General features: G+C 41.3%; 1 protein-coding gene across 2 annotated transcripts in view; it reads left to right on the top strand.

Moving 5' to 3' along the window:
• The window catches only part of EGFR (epidermal growth factor receptor), a 223239-nt gene that overhangs the window by 140884 nt on the left and 62608 nt on the right, over positions 1–19747 (top strand). For both annotated transcript variants that reach the window (XM_010587150.3, XM_010587149.3), the window contains exons 2-6: positions 7128–7279; positions 9517–9700; positions 12448–12582; positions 18178–18246; positions 19186–19304. In XM_010587150.3, the coding sequence (XP_010585452.1) occupies positions 7128–7279; positions 9517–9700; positions 12448–12582; positions 18178–18246; positions 19186–19304 (659 nt within the window). The remainder of the gene's footprint in view (positions 1–7127; positions 7280–9516; positions 9701–12447; positions 12583–18177; positions 18247–19185; positions 19305–19747) is intronic.

Raw genomic sequence — 19747 nt, 5'->3', positions numbered from 1 at the left:
ACTACTGTTTATATTTTCACATAGCAGGATTTTAAACCAAATCCAGTATTCTGTCCTTCTTCAGTATACCCTGTTCAGCATTCAGTATTCTGTAAAAGAGTACTCCAGCCACGTACAGGTCTATTGCTGTATAAATAATCTGCTTTCCTCCATGTGAATTTTTGGTCAATACATAATGACCATGTCTTGAACATACAGGTGATCAGAAAAGCTGGCTGCCAGGCAAAGTGTGTTGCTAGGTGCATAGTATATACTCAGTAAATCTATATTGGATTGAATGGATAAAAAAAAAATCAGTGGGTATTATTTTCTGAAGGTTTTTTAGTCCAAATCAATTTCTAATAGGACAAATTAATTTCTGATTGACTGGTCATTCTACTGCCTGTAAAAAATGGATAGATTGCTCTATGATTTAAGATTATTAATTTTCATTCTTAGGACTGTTCTTTGGACAGATAACATAATACAATAATGAAAATTCATGTCTCTTAGTCTAGAATTTTAAACTATCTATAACTTCAGCACAACCCATCAAATATGCTCAATCCATTAAAAAAAAAAAAAAAGTGGGAGGAAAAATCTTTTGCTGGCGTAATTGAAGAGGCCCAGCCTGAATAGATTGCCACGATTTGGGTGCCGTGAACAGTGTATGGTAAACCATTAAGTTGGCTTGGAATTATTTGTAATGGCTCGGAGAAGGATGAGGATGGAAAGAACCAGTTGTTGTGTTCTATTCCCCAACTCAAAATTAAAAGATATGTTATTTTAAAGTCTTCTGCTTGTTAATTTAATTAGCGTTCCTTTAGTTTGCAGCTGTGTTGGGCATGCCAAAGCTTGGTATGTTTAGTCCAATCGGCGCATATTATACAGCTTGTGGAAAGCCATCAAATACGTAAGACTTTTTGAGTATTACATGTGCATTTCCAAGTTTGAATGTAAATTCAAATTCAGTTTAGCACATAGCCTGCCAGATAAGGACTATTTATTGATTATGAAATCAAATATGGTGAAATAAGGAACCACTGATAAAAACAAAGTTCTAGAAAATGCTGAAAAGTCTTTTTCACAATTATGAGACTTTGGCCATTGCACAAAACTTTGATTAAATCCACAATGAAGATTTAAATGCTACTTTGTATTTACTTTTATTGTTTTTCCAATTATTTTCATTATGACTCACAACCATAGATTCTCTACTTCCCTGGTATTATAAGCTACTGTGTGGGTTAAGTAAATTTCATAGGCTGTAATCACAATTTATAACATTGCTTCTATGGGATAAACTAATCCTATGTTTTCCAAAATAAATATATAAATGTTTTATAGATTAAAAAAAAACTTTTTTAATGTAATTTGAAAACCCAAGTTCAAACATCTCTGTGTAGTGCATGGTATTTTTTAATAGTTACCATATGCTACTATTCTGAGCTGTAATGAGGTTTCAATAAACTACAGCTTACTTGCCCTTCTAACACATTCCGTAGATGGTTTGTTATTGTTCATCTATTATTCTAATTTTTAAGCACTTTCACCTTGCCATTAAATGGGTACAACACAAAACTTTGAGAATCTTAATATCTATATAGCATCAGTTTTTCATTTTAAAATTAAGACATCCTGTTTGTCCTCCCTTTGGAGCCCTGTTGGCATAGTGGTTAAGAGCTCAGCTGCTAACTGAAAGGTTGGCAGTTTAAATCCACCAGCCGATCCTTGGAAACCCTATGAGACAGTTTTACTCTGTCCTATAGGGTTGCTATGAGTTGCAATCAACTCAAGGGCAATGAGTTTGGCTTTTTTGGTATCCTACCTTTGGCATTGTTCAATACAGATTTTTGTAAATTTTCTACTAGGTAATTATTATAATGTAATAATAACAGTAGAAAATTTGAAAAGCACAGAATCCATAAAGAAGAAAATAAGAAAAACATCCATAATACCACTACTAAGAAATGACAATTGTTAACAACTTTGTGTTATTTCTTCCTGTCTTATTTCTCTCCCTTTTAGCTTAATTGATGTCATAATGTACATACCTATGTCCTTTGGTAACTTCAAAGTTACCAAATTTCAGTTAGGCGAAAACGTATTTGTAAATTCTGATATAATGAAAGCTCTGGCAAGTCCTTTGAGTGCTTTTTCCTGATAAGTTTTTCAATCCATTTTATAAATGTTATCCTGAGACTTCCTTAAATCTTTTTCAGCATGAAAAGTAGGGAAAAAAATCCTTTCCTTGCTTTTAAAGCTTCATCAACTGTGTCGTCTAGGTTAGAAAGATTTTTTGTTTTTTTTTAATTGCAGGAAAATACACATAACAAAACATTTGCCATTTTGACCATTTTTTAAGTGTACAATTTAGTGACATTAATTACATTCGCCGTGTTGTAGCAACCATCAGCGCCCTCCATTTTCAAAAATTTTTACCCTGTAAACAGATACTCAGTACTCCTTAAGTAATAACTTCCCATTTTCTTTTTTTTCAGGCCCAGGCAACCACTAATAAACGTTTCCCTCTGCACATTTGCATATAGGTTAGAAAGATTTTACAATGAGCAGCCAGAAATGTGTGAGGACTATTGTTCTCCAATATCTCTATCGCCTACTCCTCCTCCATAAGACACTTGAAAAGTAGAAGCACCAAGGAATCCAAGGTTTTGGTCACCTAAGCACGTGCCATCACAAGTAAAATATAAATGGAACCACATGTGTGCACACGCCTCAGCAGTCAGTGTGTCCAAGATATACATACTAGCCAGGGATTGGGCACAAGGGGCGAACGAGATCCACAGAGTGCCTGCTATCGAGCCTGTGTTCTGGTGGAGAGAGGTAGCAGTAAATGCTAGGGAGAAAAGAAGGCAGGGTACTGGGACAGACTGCTGTGGTGGATACTTCAGTTAACGTGGTTCCAGAACAGGCTTTTCTAAAGAGACGGCCAACGAGTTAGAACCTCAGTGATAAAATGGAGGCAGACATTACAAGATCTGAGATGGTGTAGAAGAACATTCCCGGCTCAAGAGAAACAGGGAAGTGTAGCTGGGACATTGAACCAGGGGAAGAGAGGCTAAGAGAAGGTGTGTGACCACCTAGACCACCATTGGCCGCAGAAAGGAGTTGGGACTGTAGTCTAATTATACTGGGAAGCTTTTGGGTGGTTTCAAACCCGGAAGTAGCGTGATGTGATTGATGCTTTTAAACAACGCTTTGTGGAAAACGGGACAAAGATGGAAGCAGAGATGACTTAGGAGGCCCAAGGGAGGAATTTACAAGAACCTGAGTACTTTGGCATTCATTTATGTGTACTTGAGAAAACAACAAATTAAAACAATTATGAATTTACTTGGGCAATTCCCAAAGCACCTAAGTGGATTTGGGCAAATCTGGAGAAACTTGTTTTAATGTTGTTCCTTAATCAGTCAGACAGATTTGCCCAGGCTTGTGGGCAAACTGAGATGTACACCCCCATAATGGCGTAGGAAGGCTAGGTAGGTGGCAGGAGAAAGCCTCGGAAGAAACTGCCTTGAAGTGATTTAATGCTTTAGTAATTAACCCTAGGACAGGATTCAAGATGAACTTGCCTTATCCTGGATCAAATAATATACCAACTGCTTTTTTATTTTGAAGAATAAACATGTTAGGCAGCTGGACATTTAGGTTTTTTGCAATTTTTGCCATTGTTAAAGAAGTAATTAACGACATTGTGCAGGTGCCTTTTTTTTTTGTATTTAGATTATTTCCTCAGAATACTTTTCCAAAGTAGAATCATCGTGACATAGAATTTGAGTATATTTATTTGTTTATACAAGTTGTCCAGTTGCCTCCCAAAATGCTTTAATTAACCTTGACATCAGTTATGTATAATGTTTGTATTATCTTCCAAATACAGTATCTTTTTTCTGAATAGCAAAGCAATTCATGCTAATTATAGACAATGAAGGCTCATGACAAGTATCATCAAATAAATACTTAAGGTGCTCATTTAGTAATTTTGGAATGACCGAAAGCACAAGTGAAGCTTTTTTAAGATGCTTTTTTTTTTTCCCCTGTAATTTAACCAACTAAGCTTAAATGAAATGTTTTCCTCTATCTTAAGGAGCCCTGGCAGCACAGTGGTTAAAGCAATCAACTGCCAACCAAAAGTTCGGCAGTTCAAAACCACCAGAGGCTCTGCAGGAGAAAGGGTGTGGCAGTCAGCTTCAGTAGAGATTTACAACCTTGGAAACCCTATGGGATCACTATGAGTCAGAATCGACTCGATGGCAATGGGTTTGGGTTCCTTTATTTTACTGGCAAAAGTTATTTCCTAGTTTATTTAATAGTAAAGGTTCTTTGCTTCAGCTGAGAAACTTAAAAGCTGATGACCTTGACCGTTTTAAATCAGAGCAACTCCCTTTGTTTTCATCCCTTTGTGTATTGGAAGAAACTCTTACAAAACCTGCTCCAACCCTAAGTTTGAGTCCATGCTGGTCACCTGGCTTGCTCAACTGGCGTGACCAATACTTTTGGCTACTCAGACCACAGTCGGTCAGTTAAGCTGGAAGTTAGGGCGAGAGCAGATCTCAAAACCGCAGGGCTGGCAGCTCAGAAAGCAGATTTTGTTCCGAGTTGTGCCAGTGGAAAGTCACACGTCATTGTCAAAACCAAATACCTATATTGGTGGTGGCATCTTTAAGGACCTTAGAATTGGGAAATCCCGTGTGCGGCAGCCAACTGCATTCAACTGTTCCAGTGTGAGGTCACCATCAAAGCAGCCCATTCTCCTCGGTAAAAGCTGGCCACAGACTTCTGGGTCAATCCAGAGTTATGGTTGGAAGAATTATGGAATCCTTCTGCTCCTGGCATAAGTAACTAGGGACTCCCATCTTTTTTGACTTTCATCTTCCAATGTGAGAGGTCTTTCTACCACCAAATTATTCGAATGAGCACATAAAAGGGAAAAAGAGGGAAATCCCCAGAGCACTAAAGAGGATGTGGAGATTGCTTCATGTTTACTGTTTGTGTGACTGTTTCAGGTCCGTTACGCAGTGTGTGAACATGTGCCTCATTTCTGCGGCACAGTCGTGCCAGAACAGACTGTCGGATGATGCTCTTTAGAATAATTCCCATGGGGAGAGAATAAAGGAGCCTATAAAATAGAAATGCATGCTTAGAAAGAGTTCCTGAGGAAAGTACCTGCTTATTGACTTCAGCTTTGTTTTTATGCTCCACCGCCTGGTTTCTGGGATTGCAGGAGTGCCTTACAGACAAGGGAAGAGCTTGGCCAGGTCTGAACCACATGTCCAAAGCCAGAGGCCCTGTTTCTTCACTCTTAGGATCATTTGGTTCAAAGTAGAGTTCTTTAACAAGCTCCCTGCTTCAAAAGCCCCAAACCTCTTTGTTTTCTTATGCTTGCCTAAACATGTCTTTCAAAGAGCCAGGCTTGTAAATATGATCTTCATGTAACCCTCCCCTTTAATTTAAATACAGACTACACCAGGGCATGTCTGTAGTCTAACTTTGTCCCCTGATTTAAAATGTTTTCTTGGATTAAGTTTGATACCTTAAAACATTAGGGAGTTAAGAGCACCAAGATTGGGTCCTAGCAGGTGATACAAAGCAAGGCACCTACGCCTGTGCTGGGTGGACTAACACGGAGTGTGTGTGGCCAAGACCAAAGAACATGTTGGTTTCTCACTGGCTGTGCATGTTTTTATGTCTTACGTTTTCATTTTTGTTGTTTTCTGAATATTTTATAATTAACCTTTTTTTTTTTCTTTGATGCATTTGTTGTTTAGAGGAATATTTTTAATATCCAGGCTTTTGGGGTTTTTAATTTACACTTTAACAACCTGCCTTATGCAGACAACACAACCTTGCTTGTTGAAAGTGAAGAGGATTTGAAGCGCTTACTGATGAAAATTAAAGACCACAGCCTTCAGTATGGATTACCCCTCACCATAAAGAAAACAAAAATCATCACAACTGGACCAATGAGCCACATGATGACAAATGGAGAAAAGATTGAAGTTGTCAAGGATTTCATTTTACTTGGATCCACAATCAACATTCATGGAAACAGCAGTCAAGAAATCAAAAGACGCATTGCGTTGGGCAAATCTGCTGCAAAAGACCTCTTTAAAGTGTTGAAATTCAAAGATGTCACCTTGAAGACTGAGGTGTGCCTGACCCAAGCCATAGTGTTCTCAGTCGCCTCACATGCATCTGAAAGCTGGATGTTGAATAAGGAAGACGGAAAAAGAATTGACACCTTTGAATTGTGGTGTTGGAGAAGAATATCGAATATACCATAGCCTGCCAAAAGAATGAACAAATCTGCCTTGGAAGAAGTATGAGCAGAGTGCTCCTTAGAAGCAAAGATGGTGAGGCTATGTCTCACATACTTTGAATATATTATCAGGAGGGATCAGTCCCTGGAGAAGGACATCATGCTTGGTAAAGTGGAAGGTCAGTGAAAAAGAGGAGGACCCTCAACGAGAAGGATTGACACAGTGGCTGCAACAGTGGGCTTAAGCATAACAGTGATTGTGAGGATGGCGCAGGACCAGGCGGTATTTCATTCTGTTATACGTAGGGTCTCTCTGAGTTGGAATCGACTCAGCGGCACCTGACAACAACAACAATTTACACTTTGTCATTGATTTTAGGTTTTACACCATTGTGGTCAGAAAATATCACCTAGTATATGTTGTTGGTGAATGTTCTTTGAACACGTGATGTGACATGCTATATTTTTGTAAAGGAAAAATTTCATTTCCTAGCTCTTAATTGAACCTTGTAATTATATGATTAAAATGCCCTGTGATTTTTTTTTTTTTTTTTTTGGACTCCTGGCACTCCTATAGACATCCTGTCTGAAAGACTTTCACAGACTTTTCATTGATTTCTCCTTGAATTTTTAACCTTTTGTGTGTATGTGTGTTTTGATATAATGTAATTCCATGCATTGTAGGGATGAGCTATTCCTTATTATGAATGGCACCATAAACATTATTTGCCTCGAAGTGTCCTTTGATCAAAATTAATATCATGTCATGAAAGCTCACCAAGTTACTTGAAGTGTACGAATATTGCTTTATTTTCCTTCTGCTATTTTACTCAGCACTTCACGTGGTATCTTTTTTCCTTTGTTCCAGTTTGCCAGGGCACGAGCAACAAGCTTACTCAGTTGGGCACTTTTGAAGATCACTTTCTGAGCCTCCAGAGGATGTTCAATAACTGTGAAGTGGTCCTTGGGAATTTGGAAATTACCTACGTGCAAAGGAATTATGACCTGTCCTTCTTAAAGGTTAGTTCACTGAATGTGATGTTCCTACCCGACTATCATAGGAGTAAATACGAGTAGATAGAGTCCTTGGTAGAATTCAATTTTAAGTGTATATCTTTAGCTATAGCAGTTACAGTTTCTAGGGAACTACATGGAACCCCAGTGGCATAGTGGTTAGGAGCTCGGCTGCTAACCAGATGGTCAGTAGTTCAAATCCACCAGCTGCTCCTCGGAAACGCTGTGGGGCTGTTGTACTCTGTCCTCTAGGGTCACTGTGAGTTGGAGTGGACTCGACGACAGCAGGTTTGGTTTTGGTTTTATGAGAGGAGTTTTATGAGAAGGCCACTTTATGAGGTAGTTCCAAGTATACACCTGCTCCTCACTTACCAACTATCTTGTTATCCAATATTTTGCATTTACACAATAGTAAAAAATCTATTATCCCAACTGTTTTGCACATGAAGCAGGCAGTGGGCAAGGGGGCAACGGTTGTGGAGCATCCCCTCCCTTGAGGAGGGTCTCTGGGCAGCCTCCAGGAAGCTGGGCCACGCTGCCTGTGCCCTCCACTCCCTCCAGCCGGCAGCGGTGCCACGTCCTGCCATGGTCTCTGGGCAAATGCACAGGCAGGGCCAAGCCAGCAGGTGTCTGTTCCTGTGTTTCCAGCTCCTATATGGCCTGAGGCCCTGCAACTCAAAATTGCTGTGGGCTCAGAAGGGAGGAAAGAGGCATCAGAGATGGTGTTTGGAAGAAATGCATACGGTTTTAGTAACATCCCAAAGTGAGCTGAATTGCGCCCAAAGCCATCACCTTGATGGAATCGGGTGCAGCCAGGCAGAGGCCCAGAGGGCAGAGCAGACTCCTGGATGGTGAACACAGGACTTGCAGGGCTGGGAGTGGACCCCTTGAGCCGCTCTGTGAGGGAAGCCCTGACCCAGCATAGGAGGAGGTGAAGTGGTTAAGCCATGGGCCCTGCAGTCACACAGCCAGGCTTTATCTAGCTTTTCCTCCCCCAGGCCTCCTTCTCTGCAGAGGAATAATCTATAAGTGGACTCATCACAGTGATGAGCACATCAGTGAATCTTAGGTATTATTGTTTCTATGATCATATTTTCTAAATAAAAAAAAATCAGACAAATGGATGGTCAAAAAATTCTCCATTTTCTCATAACGCAGGTTTTTGCATAATGGCCTGATCTTTGGAACTTAGCCATGTCTGTAAGTGAGGAGCAGGTGTGGCTGGAAAAGAACATAGGCAGTCCCCAGGTTACAAATGTCCAACTTACGTACAACCCGTAGTTACAAAACAACCCCCGTAAAGCCTATTACATTAAAAATTAGAGGTACATACTAACGGGTGCTACCTTGTGATGCACGTGAAAATAGTATTATTACTATTATTATTACCATATTATTGTGTTCAAGATGTTTTAGCATATCTGGAAGTGTTTTCTTTCATGCTTTTTATGCATAGAAAGATATACTGTAGACTAAGACAAATATTTGACTAACTGACATTAGGTACGAACTTTACCTAACTGTTCTGACTTATGTAAAAATTCGACTTAAGGACAGACTTAAGAACGGGGTCTACCTGCATCAAAGAGAAGCAAACTACTCTGTCATTCCAGTATCAACATAAACACTGATGTTAATCCCTTAACCACTGCTTCAGGTAGTGAAATGCTGGTAAACTGGCTCTTGAAAAAAAAAGAACCCTGCTTTGTAGCATTTGCCAATTTCCTTGGTGTAAATACTTCCACCATGGCAGATTTCAAGCTACCAGGAGTTTAACAACCAGTTTACAAAATTTCTTAATATTTAACAGTAGACTGAAGTGAACCAGATGGCGCTGGCTCTGAAGGCTTCCGAAGTGAATGGTAGTTGAACATTGATTGGAGTTGCTTGGCCTTCTTCTGGGTTTTGATTTTTTGAAATAAGAAAGCATGCAAGACTGAAACAAAATAATTCTTAAAACATTTCCACTTTGATCTGAGTGTATTGAACACCAAGTAAAATGACAGTCTCTGCATTTCTAAATAATGCACATTACCGTTTATGAATGCCGGCAGACTTTAAGACGAAAATGCCGGAATAATTGTAAACCCTGTCACCTGCCTTCCCCCAGTTTCAGTCATCTGCATACTTTGTATTTTTAGCCACTTGTGTGCATTACATTTCAGTCAGGTGTCCTGGGCATCTTTGGACCCACTTTAATCCTTGTGTCTCTCAAAATAACATGTTCACATTTTGTCTCTTAGACCATCCAGGAGGTCGCCGGCTATGTACTCATTGCCCTCAACACAGTGGAGAGGATTCCCTTGGAAAACCTGCAGATTATCAGAGGAAATCTACTCTATGAAAACACCTATGCCTTGGCCGTCTTATCCAACTATGGTGCAAATAAAACCGGAGTAAAGGAGCTGCCCATGAGGAACTTACAGGGTGCGTGGCGGGGGCATAGGGAGATTGTAAATGCAGAGCGGCTCTGATGGTCTTCCATGCCCTTCTTCCTGTGAACGTCTTGCATTTCTTCTCAGAGAAGACTTTTATTCTTCAAATCTATATGCTTTGAGAGCTGGCATCATGCAAGATACAAGCAGATTAAAGTTACTGAGATAATGAAAGATGATAGGATGGGAATGGAAAATTTAAGCCAGGTCCCAGCTCTTCCAGGGACATGGAAAAGTATTCAGGGAGTTAGTAAGAAATGGAAAAGACTCAGGAATAGAAAGTATGGACAGATGGCTTGAAGTAGAATGGAAAGTTTACATGCATAGAGAGTGAATAACTGCCAACTTTATTACTTGGACCTCAGGTATAAGGGACATACATTAAACAGCAACCCATATTTGTGACAGTTTCGAGACCCCAAACCAGGAAATAGGAAGTCCAGGATGGCACCAAATCTCTGCCCCAGAGTCCTTACCCTTCCCTTATGCCACATAGACCTGATTCAAGGAGGTTACATAGCAGGGGCATTTGTAGTCAGAAGTCGAGATCTGGGCCCTGTATCCAAAGACGAGCCTGGAACTAGCCAGGCACTCCCCTCTGGTTTGGCTCCTTGGTTTTGCCATTCTGCAGAATTTCCTTTGGAACCTTCACTTACCACTTTAACTGCTCGGGGCACCCACGCACACGTTTCTGGTTTATGCTAATACTAATTTGTGTTATACGTGCATTTGGTGTGCAGGCCTATTACTTACATTCAATCTGCCCCTCTCTGCCTGTCTTGCCTCACAGCTCTATCATAATGAGAGGCAGCGTGTGGTTAAGAGCATGGATTTTGGAGCCAAACTGTCTGGGTTCCAGCCCCAGCTCCGTGGCTTACCAGATGGCCCTGGGGCGTGTTATTTAACCTCTTGTTTCAGTTTCCACATCTTCAAAAATGGGGATAATAAGGGCAACTTGCCTCCTGGGCTGTTGAGAAAATGGAGTGACTTCATGTAGGTAAAGCATTTAGAAACTATTTCTATTTTGCTACTACCCAAGGCTGAAGTTTTATAAATCCTGATGATTTTGGATAGTTCTATTAGTAATTAACTACCCCAGTGCCTGCCACATAGTAAGGTCAGGAAATGTTGAAAATAAAAATGGCTACCCCTTTGACTCCTGAACTAAGTAGGAGGTGGCAGCTGAATCCCGTTCACCTTTGTTCCGCCTCTACCTTCTCACATAGCTAACTGTAGACATTGCCTAAGGCTCCATCTTTAATTCTTTTTGGCCCTCTGTCTGTTCTCCTAACTGTCTTGACATCCCTAGTCTGCGAGCCCAGTCTGATCTCTCCTCAGCCTTGCATCTGCTTGTCTCTGGTTCCCTAAAGTTTTCACTCAATTGCCTGGTTCTCATTGCTGCCTTTACAGCCCATCTCTATCCCTCTCTGTCTCTGTCCGTCTCTGATTCTCTCTATCTGTCTCTCTATCTCTCTCTGTCTCTCTCTCTGCCTTTGTCGATGCTCTGTGCCTTTGCTCTGGGCCTCTCTTCCTGCATTGCCATCACTTCTTTATTCTCAGCTATGTGCCTGTCAGCGGCCTGGGAAATCTCATTTCTTTCCAACAGCCTAGCAGATCTTCCCAGGGAGAGTTCTTCCCTGTTCACATGTGTACTTTGTAGTTTATGTCTATATAAATGCCCATGGAGTGCTGGGCATTATCTAATGCATCTGAGGTTGATATTTCTGTATTAAAATGAAAGGTAGTGATTGGATTCTGGTGAGGAGTAACAAAGATAAAGTGCATAAATCAATTGGCACAGTACCCAGCCCATGCAGAACCAGCCTGTAGCCTTACCACATGTCCTGGTCTTTTGTGGGCACAAGGTTGTTCCATTGTGTGGCATGTCTGTCTTCCCCCGTGTACGGCAGTTCTTAGAGAAAAGGCAACAAGTCTAATTTGTCTGTGTACACCTGCCAGCCGGAGAGACCGTGTTCTACACATCTCAGTCCTCCAGTAGGTGTTTATGTTCAATTGACCATGTGATTGAGGCAACTCTCCCATTGCCCAGGCTTGAACTCTTTATCGTCTCAGACTGTCTATGTCCTATTACTTCTTCCTTTGAGATAACTGTCAAGTCTTTTACTTCCTCTCTTTCCCCTTTGCCACATGAGACTAGTACCACGTGACTCTGGCAATGCTCTCTTCCCTAGTTCCCCCCATCTATTTGCCTCTACTTACCCGATTCTCTTTTTCAGTATCACGCTCACCCCTTTTTCCCCAGTGAAAATCCTCCACAGACACCTCTGACCATGCTGGGTTAAGGCTCACCACCTCACCCAAGAATTGGGAGCCAAAGCGCTTCTGCTCTCCCCACTCCGACCCCTTCACATTGTCATTCCTCCTGCCATGTCTGCTCCCCGGGACTACCCACAACTGTCCACTCCATCGTTGATGCCGGGCCCCTCCCTAAACTATTCTTCCCTTTCCTCTCCAGATTCCTAAATTCGAATCACTGTTCAAGGCCCGACACAGGGGGAGATCCTAATTCCTCCATGGTGGCACGGTCATCAGTGTTTTCTCCTCTGTCCCACACTGAAACTCTCATGGGACTAATCGTCGGGACCCTCACTTACACGCTGGCATCTTTTTTAGCAGAATGTAAAACATAAAGACATGCATACATGTGTCATAATCATTTAAAGGCGGTGGGAGGCCATGGCCACCTCCTGTCCTGACCGTGGCTCCTTTCTCGTGCAGAAATCCTGACTGGTGCCGTGAGATTCAGCAACAACCCTGTCCTCTGCAGCATAGAAACCATCCAGTGGCGAGACATTGTCGACAGTGATTTCATAAGCAATATGTCAATGGACTTGCAGAGCAGTCAGGCCAGCTGTGAGTATTCCAACAGACCCTTCCTCTGCTTCCAGTGCCTGTGGAGGCTTGAACTATAGAAGGTGGGTGTGGGGTAGGAGTGAAAGAAGGTGTGCTGAAACATCTTTTTTAAGTCACCTTAGTCTTTCCAAGTTGTCGCTGAGTTGACTTCAACTCACGGGAACCCCATGTGTGCCAGAGAAGAACTGTGTTTCATAGGGTTTTTAGTCACTCATTTTTTCTGAAGTAGATATCCAGGCCTTTCTTCCAAGGTGCCTGTGGGTAAACGTGAGCCTCCAGCCTTTCAGTTAACAGCCAAGTACATTAACCACCTGCACCACTCAAGGACTGTGTTAGTCTCGTAAGCAGTAAATAAATTATTTGCCAACTAGAAGAGTATTTGTTTAAGACAGAGGTAAAAGTCTGTTTTTCGTGGTGAAAGTTAGCCTCCTTTGCTGGCAAGTTGTCACCCCTCTAGGCCACGAAGCCCTCATGTCCCCCTTGAGAAGAGCCTGCTGGGGTAGGGCAAGACACAGGAGTCTTCTGTCAGTCCTGCCCTGGGGGCTTTTCCCATCCTGCCTTGTGGATCTTGGGCCGACGTTTCTGATTTTCTCACTTGCTGCCAAGTCCCAAAAGGAGCCCTGGTGGCTCAGTGGTTAAAGTGGTCAGCTGCTAACCAAAAGGTTGGTGGTTCAAACCCACCAGCCATTCCATAGGAGAAAGATGGGGCAGTCTGCTTCCATAAAAATTACAGATTTCGAAACCTTTTGGGGCAGTTCTACTCTGTGGGAATCGACGCAACAGCAAAGGGTTTGGTATGATTTCAGGCCAAGTCCCAAGGTGGCCCCCAGGCCCTCCTGAAACCTGGAGCTGAACTCTGCACTCCTGAGGATGGGTGTTGACGCTGTCACTCCAAGCCTCCAGCAAAACTGGACACAGTACTGGGAGGGAGCTTGTCCTGTATCCCTCAGTGTTTATAACCTCCTCCCTGCCTCTTTCATCCATCCATAAGGCAGCTTATGCGAGGGGGAGCTCTGGAGGGGACCAGGCCCTAGGTTAAGGTTGAAACAATTGTCCCATTGCAAGTGCTGTGCGGCTTGCACTTACCAAGTGCCTCTGGGTCTCAGTGGTCTTCCAATACTTCAAAATAAAAAGTAATCGCTCCCTCCTGCTGCTCTGGTTTTTACGACTCTGCAGTGGATGCCTATTTGTTTTTTGGTCTCAAAGAATTTGGATGGATGTGACATGGATTTTCAAAATCACCAACTAGAGTCCCTTCGTTCTATAAATATTTAATTCTGCTAGGTACCCAGTGTGTTTGCAAGAAACTACCAGGTACCCATTTACTCCCTGCAAGAAGCTGAAAGCTGTATTTTAAACTTATATTTTATATTATCCATGAGATGAAAGTCAACTTTCTCAACTATCTGATGGACAATGAAGAGGTAAAGTTGTGCACATTTATAACTAAAAAATTGACACTCATGAAAAGGTTTTGGGGCTAATAGGGATTTGGCATGAATCACATCCAGTGATACAAATGGTTGACGTGCTCAGCTGCTAACTGAGGGGTTGGAGGTTTGATTCACCCAGAGGCACCTCGGAAGGAAGGCCTGGCAACTACTTCTGAAAACTCAGCCTTTGAAAACCCTGGGCACCACAATTCTGCTTGAATACACCTGCGGTTGTCTTGAATCGGACTCTACTTGACGTAACTGGTGACTGGGCTCAAGGCTTGTTTCCCAGCCAAACACATGATCAGATAAGGTGGCCCAAAATGGCTCTTCTACACTCAGCACCACCATAACCTGAAAAAAGACCCTCCAAGAAAAGGTTGGAGAAGAATGATGGACAAGTTCATGCAATAAACAAGGTTTAAATATACCAAGCTATGAAATAGAAAGCAGTGCTGTAGTGGTTTAAGAACAGACAAGCAGATCAGCCTAACTGAATCAAATGTCCATAAAGAAGTGACATTTTGAACAAATACAGAAAGAATGCATTATTCAGTAGGCCGTTCCCAATGGTTAAATGATTGGTGGAAAAATCAAAGTGATAAAACATAAAGGATTTTTTTTTAGGTTAGTCATATTGGAAAGTAGAAAACCACCGTCCACCTGACACCTGTATTTTCCTCATGACTTCCTTGGCAGTGGCTAGTTCAGAACCCCACCATCTACCTTGTGGAAAGAGAAATCCCACTCCCTTGCCTAGAGCACAATAGGCCCCACAGTAATTTGTCTCATTTAGTCAAAAAATCCTGTGAGATCATTTAAATGTTTTAAGGACACAGGACCCAAGATTCACAAAGGTTACACAATGTGCTCCAGCATTACTTTATTATTGATATAACTTGGGATTTAAAGTTAGTATGCATGCAGGAGAGGTCAGCACAACTAGACTAAACCAAAAGCAAAGAAGTTTCCCGAATACAACCAAACACTTCAAGGCCAGAGTAGCAGGGGCAGGGGTCTGGGGACCATGCTTTCAGGGGACATCTAGGTCAATGGGCAAAACAAAATGTATTAAAACATTCTGCATCCCACTTTAGTAAGTGGCATCTGGGGTCTTAAATGCTAGCAAGCGGCCATCTAAGATGCATCAATTGATCTCAACCCACCTGGAGAACACCAAAGACACAAGGTAATTATGAGCCAAGGAGACAGAAAGGGCCACATAAACCAGAGACTACATCAGCCTGAGACCAGAAGAACTAGATGGTGCCCGGCTACAACGGATGACTGCCTGGAGCAGGAAAACAGTAGGATGTGGATGCAGACCTCAAATTCTCATAAAAAGACAGGACTTAATGGTCTGACTGAGACTAGGAGGACCCTGGAGGTCATGGTTCCCGGACTTTCTGTTAGCCCAAGACTGAAACCATTCCCAAAGTCAACTCTTCAGACAGGGATTAGACTGGACTATAAGACAGAAAATGATACTGGTGAAAAGTGAGTTTCTTGGCTTAAGTAGACACCTGAGACTATGTGGGCAGCTCCTGTCTGGAGGCGAGATAAGAAGACAGAGAACAGGAGTTGGCTGAATGGATACAGGGAATACAGGGTGAAGAGGAGGAGTGTGCTGCTTCATCAGAAGGACAGCAACTAGGAGTGCATAGCTAGGTGTGTCTAAGTTTTTGTATGAGAGACTGACTTGATTTGTAAACTTTCACTTAAAGCACAATAAAAAATAAAGTTAGTATGCATGGGTTTACTTGACAGAAAATTAAATTCATCACTCATTCCCTATATCAGTCTAAATTCCAAAAACGTATTGAATGTATTTAATAAAATATTGAATATATTTAAGTGCTAGAAGGATAAACAAAGATAAATATTTATAATATCGAGTTGGAGAAAAACAAAGTCAAAAATCTATGTGAAAAAAGTAAATGACAAATAGGAAAATATTGTATAGTATGAAATTGCCATTGAAAGGGTTAATATATCATTCCTTATAAAGCTGTATAAAGTCATCTTTGAAGTCCTAAGAAAAAGATGAACCTCCCAATAAAAAAATGAGCCAAGGAGATCAGTAGACCACACACACGGGCACAGTAAGATGACCAAGAAATAAAGTAAAATGGTATTTTTATGATAAAAAGAAGGACAAAATAAGGGGACGTGATTTTTGCCTTTGCCAAAGATTGGGGTTCCTTTTGATATTTAGACCCTTAGGTCAGCAAGGGTGTGGAGAAACAGCTATTCTCATGGTCTACTTGTAGGCGTATACATTTTGGCAATATGAGTCAAAGACCTTAAAGCAGGCACACCCTTGACCTATGAATTTCACTTCTAGGAATATTTTTTTTTAGGGAAAGAAATAACAGGCGAATTGGAATTATAAGGGAAGTAGAAAAATATTTTTTACAAGAATATTTATTGCAGCCTTTTTTATAAAAATATTAGAAACAAATTATATGTCTAAAAACAAGAGTTTTGTTAAAGAGACTATGGTACAGCCATACCATTAAAAATCACGTAAGGAGAAGGATATTTAAAGCCACAGAAAATTTGTCATAGCATTTTATTAGGTTTTTGTTTTTGTTTTGGTATGGTTATAATAGAACATATAGTATGATACCAATTCTAATATATGTGTATATTTATATATCTATATTGATTACCTCAGGATGACTCGTATTTTCTTCCTTGATTTTTTTCTTTTATCCATATTTTATATGATATGTCTGAATTTCTTTTTTGTCCTAGGGGGTTAATAATAGAATTATAGGCAGAATTTGAATTGATTGGTTGGCAGATGTTTTCCCCTGTTACAGAAAGATGTTAAGGATTATTATTTTAAATGTTTTTCATTTATAAATCTATTACATACATAAAGTAGAAACAGGAAAAATAATGGAAATGTGTAGCATAAAAAGTAAAAATAACTCATAATTTCATTACAGAGACAACCTCTTATAACATTTTTGTGTGTATTGCTTATGCTCTTTCCTCGCTCTCATTCTTTCTCCTCTGTCTTTGTCTCTGTCTCTGTCTCTCTCTCTCCAGCTCTTGCTCTCTCTCCCTCTCCATGCTCCTCTTCACAATATAAAGTCACACCATCCACTTGCTGGAGCCATTTCCCGGCTCCCATGACTCCAAGGAGCACCAGTCATTGCGGTAACTTCCTTCACCCCTAGTGGTGACTGCAGAATTTATCAGACAGATTAGAGGGTGTCCTGGCTCAGCAATCATTTGGCAAATTATCAACTCTTCTGTTTGAAAGCTGAATTCTCCCTTACTGCGGGAGACTTCAGGATGACGATTAACTCCTTTAGGTTGTGTCTTCACAGTAAAAGCTATCTGGAAGACTGACTTCTGTTTAACAGATTTGATGGTCAGCCTATTCTATGTAGATATAGCATATTGGCCTTCAGAGTTCCCAGTGCAGATAAAAATAAAACTGGACTAATGACGTAACAAACCTTTGACACTATACTGTGTAACTGATCAATTATAAAAACTGCAAAAATTAATTGGTCAGTTTATTTTCAGACAGATTTCCAGCTTGCAAATTAATAGCTGAGGTTTTACAGAATCAGCAGAATGATATACAGTCAATACTTTGACCCTTCGCAAGGCATTTTGTGCCTGTCTCTGGTTTGGAGTCCAGGAGTTTTCATTTACAAAGATTGTCCTTGGGCTAAGATTTACCTTCATACTCCAACCACCCAGGATGACTGGTTCACCCAGTCACCCAAGACTGGACATAGCAGGAATGTAGTGGTTGTATTCCAAAGACCCAGCCAGACCCGACAGCCCAAACACTGGGAGACCCTGGAAAATTCACCAACTCCAAGTGAAATTTAAATCCTAGTTTATGTGGCCTGTGACAAGTCCGTAATTTCCTTCTGCCTCTGTTTCTACGGCTGAAATGTAAATAAAAGTACACATCTCGTTATTATTATTTTTTTTCCCTCACGGACATCTTTTTAATCATCCTACCCAACCAACCAGCCAACTCAGCAGCCGAACAGAGAGTAAGAACTTTGAAAACCAGTCTTTGTTTATAGATTGTTAGTTTGCAGAGGCAGTTGGGAATGGGAGCATCAGTGTCTCATCATTGGTCCCCTTTTACTGAGATATGAACTTAACTATTACTTTTATATTTTAGGCCAGAAGTGTGCTCCAAGCTGTCCCAATGGAAGCTGCTGGGGTACGGGAGAGGAAAACTGCCAGAAATGTAAGTCCGTGTGCAGAATTTCAGATAAATGCGTGGCCACCCATCCCCTTTTACTTAGGTGATTACATTTGTTCTTTGAAGACTCCAAAAAGCACCCTTCTTATAAGGCCAGATGTCAGCAGTTATGTGAATGACAGTCTTGCAAATCTCCCTGCATGCCATCCGTCCAGGGCGGGCTGTTTTTGGCACTTCAGGCTGTCATAAATAAGTGAAAGCCAGCCACCTCATCTGCTAGTCATCCTCTTCTGAACTATATGTTTGTGAGATTTTCTGGGGAATGAAAGATGTCTCTAGTCTCCATGAGTCACCAGGCTTCTTGTTCTCTCTCTGTCTTCTTCTCTCTCTCTCTCTCGTTTTCTCTCTTTGGTACTCACTTACATACAAGCATGAACAGTGTTTAGCAAGAGGGCTTTTTCTGGGGGAATCTTACTTTGGGATAGAAGGGTTAGCTGACATGTGTGTGGTTGTCTGGTTCCAGACCCTCAGTAGCCATGGAATCCAGGAATGTGTAAACTTAAAGACTGCCTGTCCTTAAGTTTCCTTATAACATGGCTGTTAAATCCTTTTAAGCACGACTTCCTGGCAGGGACTTTCGTTATTTGTATGTACTTTCCTTGTTACCCAGAACACTCAGTTCCAACTAGCCTGTAATTATCTAGCCATTCTAAAAGTCTAGACTTGATCTGGTTCGTTCTCCCAAGTGACTAAAAAATAAATAAGAACAAAAGGTATAATAAAGAAGGATGATGGTTTGATTTCATCTGGCCAAATGTGAATATTAGGGAATAAGCCCCAGAATCACTCAATCCATCCTTTTTTTTTTTTTTTTTTTCCACCTTTTTGTTTGCTGTTTGTAAGTGCTCTGCGACATCCCTGGGAAATGATCCCTGCTTCCTCCATGCGCTCTTCAGCTCACGGGTGATCTTTGTTTTTTTTCAGTGACCAAAACCATCTGTGCCCAGCAGTGTTCTGGGCGCTGCCGCGGCAAGTCCCCCAGCGACTGCTGCCACAACCAGTGTGCCGCCGGCTGCACAGGACCCCGAGAGAGTGACTGTCTGGTGAGACAGAGCTCTTTTTACCCCTTGTGGCATCAGGTCCTGCAGCCACTACATACTGCACCCCCACGCCCCCAACACAAAAGCACTGTGGAGGGCTTCTCTGGCCCCAAGATTTAAAGGGCTTTCTATGGGAGAAATTTAATGTGAGCATACTTAATAGCAGATATGGATATTACCCTTTGTCAGGTAACAAAGTTTATTTGATCATCTTGCCTTCATCAATTACTGTGTAACCTTGGGCAAATTGTATAACCTCTGTGTGCCTCAGTTTTCTCATCTGACAATTGGGGATTATAAACTGTCTATTTGTTAGGTGATCTAACTGGCATAACACATGTCCAAAACCAGGACCTGGACTTAGAATGAGCACTAAGTACATGTTTGTAGCCAATAGTATTTATTGTTGCCACCATTACCAACATCATTATCATTGTCATGATATT

This window comes from Loxodonta africana, chromosome 8 (genome assembly GCF_030014295.1).
Source record: "Loxodonta africana isolate mLoxAfr1 chromosome 8, mLoxAfr1.hap2, whole genome shotgun sequence".
NCBI lineage: Eukaryota > Metazoa > Chordata > Mammalia > Proboscidea > Elephantidae > Loxodonta > Loxodonta africana.
Note: the sequence above shows the minus strand (reverse complement) of the source record. Positions and strands in the feature narration are given on the sequence as shown.